At 38.9% G+C, this 12,309-nt stretch overlaps 1 protein-coding gene across 1 annotated transcript in view; it reads right to left on the bottom strand.

The window, feature by feature from the left end:
- Positions 1-12,309, bottom strand: part of SPTLC2 (serine palmitoyltransferase long chain base subunit 2) — a gene marked incomplete at its 5' end in the record, with an annotated part of 73,713 nt that overhangs the window by 55,888 nt on the left and 5,516 nt on the right. Inside the window, one exon of the mRNA XM_083864040.1 lies at positions 6,961-7,155. Within this exon, the coding sequence (XP_083720166.1) occupies positions 6,961-7,155 (195 nt within the window). The remainder of the gene's footprint in view (positions 1-6,960; positions 7,156-12,309) is intronic.

The raw sequence follows: 12,309 nt of genomic DNA, 5'->3' as shown, positions 1-12,309 counted from the left end.
ATTAGGACCTTCCACAATTTTTTGTTTTCAGTAGAAGCTAATAACCTACATTATGGCACGTCTCCTCTGCACAGCTTATCAACACTGAACTCCCAAGTGATTTTTATGAATGAGTCTTTCCTGTATTTTAGCTTCCCTTCCAATGTTTTCCAGGAAAAGTAAGTGACTGCCTGGAATGGATAACACAAGAATGTCAAACTAACTGTGGCAGCAAGGACATCTGAGCACTCAAGAACATTTTTTTTCCTCGCTCCAAAGTCACAAGATTTCCTTTTTACTATTTAAATAAAGATAGTTCGTCATTTAGTAGAGATAAGAAGGCAAAATTAATTTGCTTCTGTTTGGAATTAAAAAAAAAAAAAAAAAAAAAAAAAAAAAAGACCTTTTTAATCATCTACAGAAGGAAAAAAGTACAATTTATTACAAAGTAAGAGCCAGCAGAGCATTTCTTCCTGTTTTTCACAAGAAAAATGCAAACATTGTGACAGGAATTTTATTTTTGGTAACAGTATGAGAGAGGCAGAGTATCTCACCAAGTACTATAGTGTCAGATATTTGTACCACTGAAGCAAAACTGAGAGCATTTATGGCAGATTTTTAATAAAAACACAAACAGGCACTTACAAGCTCTTACTTGCAATACTTGCCTGCAGGAGGAGTACTTTTGTCATTACCTTCCTTTTTTAATGATTCAACAACTTTGTCTTTGCAGTTTGGAGTAAAGGAACATTTAGGTCCACACCTTTGCATCCTCCTACCAGCAGCTGCACAGAGAAGACCAAGCTCAGAAGTGCCAACTTCTAAGCAGATGTAGTTTCACCTAAACCCATTTCTGATTTGCCTGTGCCGAAAAAGGCACAAATATATGAATTTCCATCATTTCAACTATGGAGAAACAACTCAAATTTAGCTAGCACTCTTTCAGAGAATCACAAGCACATCCTTTCTCAAAGACAGATAGTAGGAATAAAATTTCTAGGTCTTAAGATGCACAGAAGGGCAAATATTTCTTCCATGTTCCTGTCTCAATTCATGACACAAAATCAAAATTATTTTCTACAATTGCTTCAGACCCTCTTCTATGTTACTTGTAGAGGGATGGGGGAACTGAAATCAAAAAGAAACCCTGGCACATTAGAAGATTAACACTCTAGAGACTTGTTCAATCTAACTGCTTCCCAGTATTTTCAACTCCTTTTAACCATCTACACACAAGAGTTCAGCTTTGCAATAGCTATCCAAGCACACCAACTATGTGAGTTGAGAAACAACAGATATTTTATCCAAGATTCTTGGTTAGGAGGGGGAGGCTGGAAATGAGTCATTATTCCAACTCAAGCAGGTATGCCTGGGTTGATACAGCCCAGTTCCCCTTCAGATTACTCATCAAATGAGTTTTCTTTTGAAACCCAAGCTGACAAAGCCAGAACAGTAACAAGCTCAACAGGTGAGATAACGACAATCACCCACAACAGGTTGGCACCACCTGTGCATGTAGCGCAAGCATGATCTTAAAAGCCAGCAACAGAACCAAGTTTAAAGTTACTGTGAAATAGAGAAGTTCTCTGAACCTATTGGATTATGATTTAAAAAAAAATTTTAAAAGTCAACAGGAATTCAAGGAATAAATTATGGGTAAGGGAATTAAGGTTTAATACAGGACACCAGCTTTAGTTTTGGGGGGTATCTAGTTGTAGAATTATAGTCAAGGGCTTTAAGTGCAGCACACTGTCAACTCCTTTGTTATCTACACATGTACTGCTCCCTCCAACAAACCATCCTCACATACATCTCATGAGAAAATTCCTTGGAATAGGACAAGCAGAAAGTGTGATTTTGGCAAAAATGGATTGTCTGCTTCCTCAGTGATCCTAACCCCACTGAGGGGTTCTCATGACCTACACATCCGAGACCATGAAAAACAACGGGTAAGGATATGGTGCCTTTATAAACTGATACTGACTTCTGGAGTTTCAGAGCCCTCTTCTGGAGCTGGCATACAGGAGCAGATTCTCTGTCTGCTGGTTGGTTTGGGGGTTTGTTTGTTTGTTTATTTACCTCCTCCATCCTTCTACAGTGTGGCATTCCAGATGAAGTACAACATTCCAGATGATAGTACAACAAAAAGACTACTTGAATTCCTCATGCTAATTTAGCATTTTCAATCTTCCACTTTTCACCCAGTGGGTGTTCACCCAGAGGGCACTGGAAGAGGGTCCCAAGGGGAAGTGGTCACAGCACCAAGTCTGACAGACAGTAAGAAGTTTGGAAACCCTCAGGCACATGGTTGTGACTCTTTAGGATGTCTTGTGCAGGCCTAAGTGCTAGACTTCAATGTCCTTGTGGGTGCCGCCTTCCAACTTAGTGTATTCCATTATTTAAAATTTTTGAGACATGCAGCCACAATTCTCTGCAGCAACAGCATCCTAGAGCTGGAAGCAACCACTATCATCTTTAAATGGCCTTCAGATCTTGTTATTTTCCTACCAAGTTCTCATTTTATTTCAGATTCAACACTCTTCCTAGCTGTAAGGGCCCCTAAGAATATCAATCTGAGATGAAAATTTCATTCAGAGGAAAAATATTCTAGGAGTTGCTTCTTTGAGCAATCTTCTGAGTAAACAGAGTCAAACAACTGCAACACTGGGCCCAAAAGCGGGAGCAAAAGCAGCAAGTTCTTTCATTTATGGAGCTAAAAAACTCCTTTAAAGTTCTATTTCTGTCAATTTCAGCCTAGAACATATCCCCTATGTGTGAGAGGATGCCTGATGAAGAAACCAAAGTATTAGTGGTCTCCCAGAAGCCTGAAAAGCATAGCAATTTCAATGAACAGCACAGCCTATTAAGGGAAGAATAAAATTCTCCCTCGGGGTGCAACACCTTAGCATAGGTCATTTGGGAATCCATTATTTCATCATACTCCAAATTAATATTGCAACAAGTGAAGGTCATAATGAGAGCTTTGCAGCCTTTAGCTCAGGGCACATGCAAATGCAGTGATTATGCTACTTTTAGAGCCAAGTTCTCACAGCATTACACCTAAGCTAACAAATGGTGCCATGAGCACCAGCAGGGCTTATCTGCAATTCACATAATGTGCTCTCTGATAACACACAACGGACTCTGAACAGAAATTGAGCAGACAACTGCAACAAATTTTAGGCTTCTAAAACGAGGCAGAAAGACTAGTTTCATCTCGCTGTTATGTGAGTCAAGAAAAGTGGAGCAATAACTGTGGGTAGCCTTTGTATCATCAGGAGGCCTCTGATGAGCTATGGAGATGCTAAGACAACATCGAACAAACTACTCCAGTTTACTGCCCCTGAAATATTCCTACAGCTGGACTCCTGTGAACATGTGTTTGAAAACCCCAGATGCTAGAAACACATTCTAAGTCAGCAAGCTACAAAGCACGAAGCAGTATATTAGAGACTTACCAGCCCTGTTTACAGTCACTCCCAAACACAAAACATATAAGGTAATCAACAGGCAAATCAGACTGGAGGAAAGGTAAAAGTGATTTTCATCCTGCCTGTAAAATCCTGGAAGCATTTTGCAGATTTAACTATATTTTATGATCAGACAGTACATTAAATTGGGTACGCATTAACTGATTCCACTGTAATTCAGAATTGTTAATCTTGCCATTTACCCATGCCTAAAACAGACCAGTAATGCTTCAGAGAGGATGTGCTACACAACACTGGTTTCCAGGAAAAGCTCAGCTGGATATATTTTAAACAAAGCCAAAACCCATGAAGCTATTTCCTGGAAATCAGTACTAGAAAAGTCTGTGCCTCTTCACCCTTTTGTGTTTCAACAGTGAGTGAATATTAGGTTTTCCTGGAATCATTTATATCAATGTATGGCTCTAATAAATTCCAAAGAATTTACCTGCCATCAGAGACAGTTGTAATTCAAACCTGTTCAAAATCCTGCTCTGCTCTTTAAATTTGTTTGGTCACTTGCAGTTTTCTAGTTATGATGCAGAAGATTATACTATTAAGTGACAATTTAAGGAAGGACTTACTGAAATAAACTGCCCTCCATAACAAAGAAAAACTGAGTCTTTTCCTTATGTTTGTTTTTGATACTATTTTGGACCTAAGTTTATGTTACACTTTTAAATCTAATCACCTTCAGAAACACACAACAGAAAATCCACATACTTCAATTCCGTGATTTTCAGAACAGCTTCATTCAACCCTTTACAAAATACCTCCTCACGCTACATGATTCTGTAATTTTTCACCCATGCAATTAGGAACTATTTCAAATAAGTAAGGCTAATTCTTTTGCTTAATATGCAAGAAAATCAAAATAATCTAGTTGTCTCTTCAGAATTTCAATAATAAATACAGCGGAAAGATTTTCACAAATCTGCCAGAAAGTACCCCAGTTTAATTACAGGGGTTCTCTGATTTGAATGTATCAATAATAATAAAAAAGTGAGTTTTGAGCTTTTCTGGACACCAGTACCTGCATTCCCTTACCAAAAGGTGACTGGGCTGCCATCCAGCAGAGAGACTCAAATATTGCAGAAAATCATTTCAAAACAAGTAATCGAGCACACACCTTCCCTTCCACCTCCTGCACCAAAATAACCTCTGGCTCCCACACGAGACATGCTGCAACATGCTCTCACATCAATTCATTTGCAAGCAAACAAAGATTAAAGCAGCAAAGGGTGAGGATAAGTACTGTATGTTCTAGACCTCACTTGATCGCTTTTGTATTTGTCTGATATCAGAAGCAGCTATTACAATCTAAGTGCTAGAGACATGATTTGGGGAACTACTCTAGGCTGAGCTTTCTCCACCACCTAAACTTCTTTAAACAGGATTTCCTATTTTTCATTCTTACGCAATATTCACTGGCACTCTTTATTAGTTCTGTCCACAGACATCCTATGTACAAAACAAAACCAGAATGCGTGCATCTCTTCATGGAAGCCATAACCAATACAGAAACTGAGAGTTTCAATTCAGCTTTCCAGAAGGCATACTTGTTAAGCAAATGCCTTTCAGGGTAAGATGCAATGTTTAAATTAGTTTTAAAAAAAATTCAAGGATACATTTCTTTTAGGACTCAGATAATCTGTTCCTATCAACCTCTGTGCTTCAAGGTTCTCTGTGGCGATCTTTACTGGGAGCCCAATATCAATAATGTGTTACTGAATTAGACCTACTGCCCCCTTTTTACACTCACTCATGTAAGAGCCATGACTGCTCCCACAGAAAAGGGCTGCTGTAGGCAATTCTTATACACTAATAACAGGACAAACTTTCCACAGCAACTGTGCAACAGAAATGTAACAATTAGAGTAACTGCACCAACACTTCAGTTACTCCTTTATAATCCTCAACACCATGAATGCAAACCAATACTTAAACTTTTATTCTAATGTCTTGGTAGCTTTCTGCAACCGTTTTGTCTGTCCTCTGCTGTATCAACTTCTGCTTCATACACAGAAAAATATAAGGGTGTCGTGTTCTCAAGTGTTATAAACCAAAGTAGCTCAAAAGACATTAATGAACACATCAAATTCCAAGCTGAGATTTAACCAGCATTCTGTAATCAAATATGTTAACTGCTAAAAGGGATTCAAGATTTTTATTTTCATATTCCAGAAGTTAGTTTTGACAATAGTGTAAACTTAAACTCCTGTACTTTTAACCAATATGATACGCCTTTTACTCATTAAACTCCTTAAACTGTAAGAACATTAAACTCATTAAACTGTAAGAATGCTTCTGTTTTGGAATTTAGTGCCCCACTATGAATCTGCTTAATTCTACCTCACAATGTTCAGAAAGAAGCTACTCTACTGTGAGGTAATTTTAGGCACTGGTCCTTAACTAATCTACTGTAAAAATATATGCACTTTACTCCAGTGCTGTCTCCAAAAAAAGGCTCCAAAGGAGCCTTCCCTTTTTTATTTCCTCCCTGCCACCCTTGATTATTTGTTTGCGTTACTGAGACATCTTTTCTGCCCCCCCCCCCCCCCCCCCCCCCCCTTTTCTGCTAGCCAACTGCTTGTGTGGCTGCACAGAGAACGAGAGGCCAACAACCGGAAAAGGAACTCCCTTGACATTTTATAAGCCACACTGGCTCTCCAAAGCAGTTGAGAAAAACAGAATCCAAATCAGCAAGAGAAAGACCTTTGGAGAAAGCTCACTAGTAGTCACACTCTTATAAGAGGGCTTACATTAAGAGTTAGCAAGAAAATAGCTTGTGAACTTCATGTTTCAACAGTAGCTTCCTAGCAACAATTAACCCTGTGGGAAATAAAGATCTCTAAAAATAATTTACAGGTACTGAAAATCAGAATTATCCTTTCCAGACTAACTGCTGAAGCAGGCAAGACCTTTCACCCGGTAACAGAAGCTTTTGTGAATAGGTCTTAACATGAATTAATTGTTTCTAATCATTATCAGTAAGCCATGAGTCAGTATTTCAAATTACTCACCAGCTAACCTGCTAGTGTTCGGGACTCCAAAAAATTTAAACTTATATAGCTTGTGCTCTGTATCTGACCCACAAACTTCTCTTTGCAACTGCTTCAGATAAAGAGAATTAATAATATTTCCAAATCAAAACTCAGCCACCAGATCAGCATTAACCTCCCACTGGTGTCAAACTAAAACCAGAGCCCTTCTTTAGGTCCTGATGCTGGAACATGCAGTCACTCTTCCTCAAACTCTTGTTTCTGCAGCTGGGAGATCTTTCAGTTGCTACAACTGTTGATGCAGTTTTCCACTGAGACAGATAAAGCAACTACTCTGAGGAAAAATAACCTGAAACATTATATTTTTTATGACACAGGAGTACTTGTATAGTATTTGGGGCATCCAGAAGATAAGGAAAATAGCAGCAAACTTTGAACACCACTTCTCCCCAAAGAAACTCTCAGGCCTCAGCCACATCATTTCCCACCCAACATTATTTCCCAGTGGTTACCTTCTGTTCTTCTCTTTCTGTTGCATTTTGACACTTCTCAATCTTCCACTGCCGCATGAAATCTCGCAGATATCCAAAGAGAGTGAGAACACCATAGCCCACATAGGTCAGCACAGCAACCAGCATTGGTGTTTCTTCAAAAGCTTCATTGAAAGGCCTTTTGTATAATCCTCCATTGTGAATAATATGATTTATCTATAGTAAAAAATTAAAGAGAGGTAGGTGAAGTATTAATTGAAGAAAAGGCAGATAGATATTTCAGAAGAGTCCTCAACCCTGTGGTCAGGTATGTGCTCTGCATCTCCCACCACTGAGCAAAAACTGCTTCCAGCTGAGTTCAGCCATTACTGATAAATACTGCCAGCCTCCCTATACGAAGCTACCAAGTTACTGATATAACCCAAGTCACAGTAACAAAACTAGGGCAGTTTAATCTAACACCTTATTAAAACTATTTGGTTTGCAAAACTACATACAGAGCATTGCTTACATCTAGGCAAACCAAAATGAAAAAAGCGCCTTCACCAAGAAGGCACAAATACCAGAACAGTGATGCGGTCCAGGATTACTACAGAGAAAAACAAAATAGAAATTAATAGTTTTATTGATCTAAACAATATATTGTTAGACTTGGAAGCCTATATTAGTGTAATAAAACAATTATAATCCACATGTCCCTGTAGCTCTTAGCCTAAAGATGCTGACATAAACAACGTGCTCATCCATGAGGAGGACATGACACCACAGACAAAAACATCATTGTATACAGAGTCTCAACACGGCATATGTCTCAGCATACAGAACAATGCATGGCTTTCTGAATAAAATCTACACTAAAAGTCATCTTGCTACTTATGTGTCATCTGAAGGTAAGAGATTTATTAGCTACCTAGTGCATATAGCAGGTCTATCTCAAGTACATTTACTGGAATATGCAATATTTACAACTACTATAGAAAACCTTCACAGCTATAAGGCAAGTGCTCACCCAATGCTAACACTGGAGGAAAAGATCATTGTTTTAACTAGACTACTTTTTCAAATTTTTAAGTTAAAGATCAAATCTCATAAGTCAATGAACAAAAACATAGAAATCTAGCCATTAGATGCAAATTGCTATCTGCATAGCTAAATTATAGAATGGCTGCACAATAATAGAATAGCTATAAATGAAAGAACACTCTACAAGACATAAATCTCCTTTGTCTAGCATCAAATATATATAAAAATAAGAAATGTATTCCTTAAAATGTACTAATCAAAGAAATCTCAACACCTAGGAAAGAGATTGAACCTGAATTCATCAAAAAAAGACAATAGCAAATGATTCCTGAGGGGTATGGGCCAGCAGACAGAATAAATCCAGTTATCATCTATGTCACTCATCATATGGGAAAGTAAGGTAGAATCGTTCTAACCTCTGCAACAGTTGATGAATCAATAAAGCACATATACTTGCTAGCATCACCAGACACTGCATTATTTGGAAAGAGATACCTGCTCATCTCTGGAGCAAGTCTGTATTTCAAGTCAGACATTAATATCATGAAAGCAAATTTTCAGAAGCAAGGATCTGTTCTTAGGGATACAATTATGCTACAGCTATGCAGTCACTGAGTCCAAACCACAATAGCACCTTCCCTCCTGATGATCATTTCTACCTCTTCCCTTCTGCTGACACAGTTTTAAACAAAGCATATCCTTGATTTGGTCACCATAATTGTGGGGACTTTAGAATAGGTCTAAGCATGGAAACAAAATAGCAAAGAAAGCTCTTTCAGCGGCAGCCCTTAAAGCCAGATGCAGGTAACTAACTTGCAGTGCTTTGAGGCCAGGTTTAATACTGAAATACTATTTTAAAAACATACTGCATGCATTGATGGCCATGGTTTTGAAACAAGTGTAGGAACACTTGCTTACCTCACTGCAGCTCAGGTGCTGGCACTTTAAGACTTTAATGCAGTCCAAAGGTTCAGACACTGTTCTCTTTATTAACTACTCTAGCCAAAGAAACTGCCCCTGCCCGCTCACTCCCACTTTGAGCCATCTGCACCAGCCTCCAGCTTGCACAACTAAAGCAACTAAATCTGATTACTGGCACAGCATCCCTTCAACACTGAACTGATCCATGTTGAAAATATAATCTTTTGCAGAAGGTTATTCATTAGACCATAATAGTCTTTAGAGCACCGCTCCACAAAGTCATTTGATAGAGCTCAGCAAACAAGAGGCAGCAGCTTTTGGAGAGAGAGGAGGGGCAGCAGCACCATGACAATTGCAGAATCAATGAGCCAACACTGCAAAGGAAAAACCGTGAAAGCCACCTCTTCTCTATTACTCTCAGGATTGCTTAACTGTATCACTATGGCTCCTGTACACAGAACTATAGATTTTTGTTGCATCCAGATACAAGAATAATCATGCACCGAAGTTCCAACCACCTCAGTTTTACAGCCTGGGGAATTACAACTCGAAGTTTGTGTCCTCACATTGTCAGATCAGGCTGTGAATAGCAGCTGTTGAGGAGCAGGCACACTACATACCTGCCATCTGTGCCTGCCTACCAGCAACTGATTTGTGGATAAGCAGACAGAAAACTGGTAGTGACTACTTCCAAATTACCTAGTATTGAATAACTAGAGAACACAACAAAGCTTCTAATATCTTTCCCAGGTAACTGGAAGTTCATCTGGAAGAGATGAAAGGTTACATCCTAAGATAATGGATCTGAGGTTACCAAATTCCAAAAAGTAGTTACTTAAAGCAAAACAACTAAAAGACCCAAATCTCTATGCAAACAAAATCAGAATAAAAAAATACCAATTTTTTCCAGGTCTTTGGAGATGCCTGTGCTTGTAACAAATGCTAAAACTAAAAAAGCTATTCAATATGGTCAATGCCAATATTTCACTAAGAAATGCTGATTTAAGAATACACCTATATTGATTTAACCCATACTCTAGTCAATTTCACCTCTCAATGCTCTTCCACCAATGTACTAATACATCCTTAAATTTGCACTTCAGCTACCACATCAGCTGAGAAGCTTGTGTTATTCTAGCTGAATCAAATAATTAAAGAAAAGACTGAATGCAATTCCACAAACTCCTCATAAAGCATATGACTGTAAAAAATCTCTAGAATCTGACTATAAAAGAGACATTTGTAGCCACATTAAATATAAGCCTATTTGTTTTTCTAAGAATGCCTTATAAATCCACACATTAGCCCTCAAATGAAGGCTTACATGCTGCAAGCTCCAAAGCTGCTGCAAAAGAACACCAATTTTAGTTCCAGAGACCAGAAAAGAATGTGGCTACAGTTCAGTGCCTAATTTCCTTTTATCGAGAGGAGAAAAAAGGTTTGGAAGATTAAGACTTTCATGACTGCAACAAGCCTTATGATCATAAAGTGAGCCGTGACCTTTGAAGTAGAATATACAGCATATCCAAGTACAAAGAAAAGTCAGAGTTCACTTAAACATACGGCTCAAAAAAAGTAGGCGTATGGTCCCCTGCATCTCTCTTTCCTGTACTGTGCAGAGTACATGTATGCAGAAGAGCATCCTCACATTAAGGAACTCAACTGCAGGAGAATCAGAAAGCACAACTCAGCTGGTTGCAGAAGGCAGCGAAGAACCAGCCACTGGTAATGCCTGTGTTGGGTCAAACTCTTGGGGAAACAAATCACATGAAATAGTGTTGTAGCAGTTACTGAGCAGCAGCAGCAGCAGCAGCACAGCTACTGCTAGACAGGACTCCACAGGTCTAAGCAAAACACATCAGAGTCTGATGATAATCACAGAATCTACTGAGTTGGACCCACAGGACCATTGAGTCCAACTCCGGGCCCTGCACAGCACAACCCCAAGAGTCACACCATCTATTTGAGGGAGTGGTTCAAGAGCTACTTGAACTCTGTCAGGTTTGGTGCTGTGACCACTTCCCTAAGACACTGTTCTGGTGCCTGACCACCCACTACACAAGGTGGAAGAACCTTTTTCTAATATCCAGCCTAAACCTGCCCCAGAACAGCTTCATGCCCTTCCCTTGGGCACTATCACTGGCCACCAGACTGAAGAGATCAGTGCCTGCCCCTCCTCTTCCCCTCATGGGGATGTTGTAACTGCAATGAGGTGTGCCTTCTGCCTCCTCCAGGCTGAACGGACCAAGTGACCTCAATGTCTCTTCATAAAGCTTTTCTCCTAGATCCTTACACCATCTCTGTAGCCCTCCTTCGGATGCTCTCTACATCCTTTGTGAGTGAGAAGACAAAAGCCATGTCCAAACACGGGAATATTTGCAGATGCTACTGTAGACAACACACAGGATTTACCACAGGAGTCTGGGTACCCACCTTGCAGGCACGTACTTTAGGGAGATAAGATGCTGCAAGTGCAACACATGCTGCACACAGTACAAGAGCAGGACACAGTAACTGCTTATTGCTGCTACCCCAGAAAGGTCCAGCACTTATTAAAGAGGTTGTTTCATTTCATGCTAACAGGAAGAACAAATTCAGATGAACCTGGCAGACTGTATGTAAACACATTAAAAAGATCATTTATGCTGGAACACAACTTGCTAAATTCTTATTAAAATTTAGTAGCTTCTCATTGCCACATACCACACATGCTGCAGAAATTTTACTAACAGGTTTGCAGCTTCTATTTTTAGAAATACACTGTGAAAGACCACATCCATGAATGGTGCCTCTGTATGCAAAAGTGGTCACATTTATTACAAAGGATTGAGGAAATCAGCACTACAGAAACCACAGCAGTGAGAATTCCATGAAGACAGCTGCTCTAAACTGTTAGGTATTCTGTGGTAATTTTACCATCACCTCTAGCTCTTTTTCTTGCACTCCTTTGCTTAGACTTCAAATCTCAGACTGTTGCATGGGTAAAAAGACCAACTACTTACTACTAAAATTAGAATTAACTGGTTTGAATCATATTTTAAGCTTTAAAAAAAAAAATCCCACGGGAGATAAACTTGTTTTATGAAAGAGACTTTAAGAATATATTCCTAATTAAAGATTTGTTCTTCCTGACAAGTATTCGCAAATATTTTTATTTGCAACTAATTACAATAAATTTGACAGTCCTTGTTTAAGATGCACTTACCACATCTACAAAAACAGGGTAAATCTTCATAATGTTTAAAAGTTGTTTGGGTTCCCCCGTCCCTCATTAGCAAGTAAAGGATGCAATTAAACTTGGAGTTTTTTCGTTGCTACATATAGGTGACAATTTGAATTCTACTGAAAATGTACTATTTTTCTGACACTTTACCTTAAAATACCTTAAACCTTACATGTAACTTCATCTATTACATTCAGTAGATT

This window comes from Zosterops lateralis (assembly GCF_965231275.1).
Source record: "Zosterops lateralis genome assembly, chromosome: 6".
NCBI classification, from domain to species: domain Eukaryota; kingdom Metazoa; phylum Chordata; class Aves; order Passeriformes; family Zosteropidae; genus Zosterops; species Zosterops lateralis.
The sequence above is the reverse complement of the archived record's forward strand: the minus strand, read 5'-3'. Positions and strand labels throughout refer to the sequence as shown.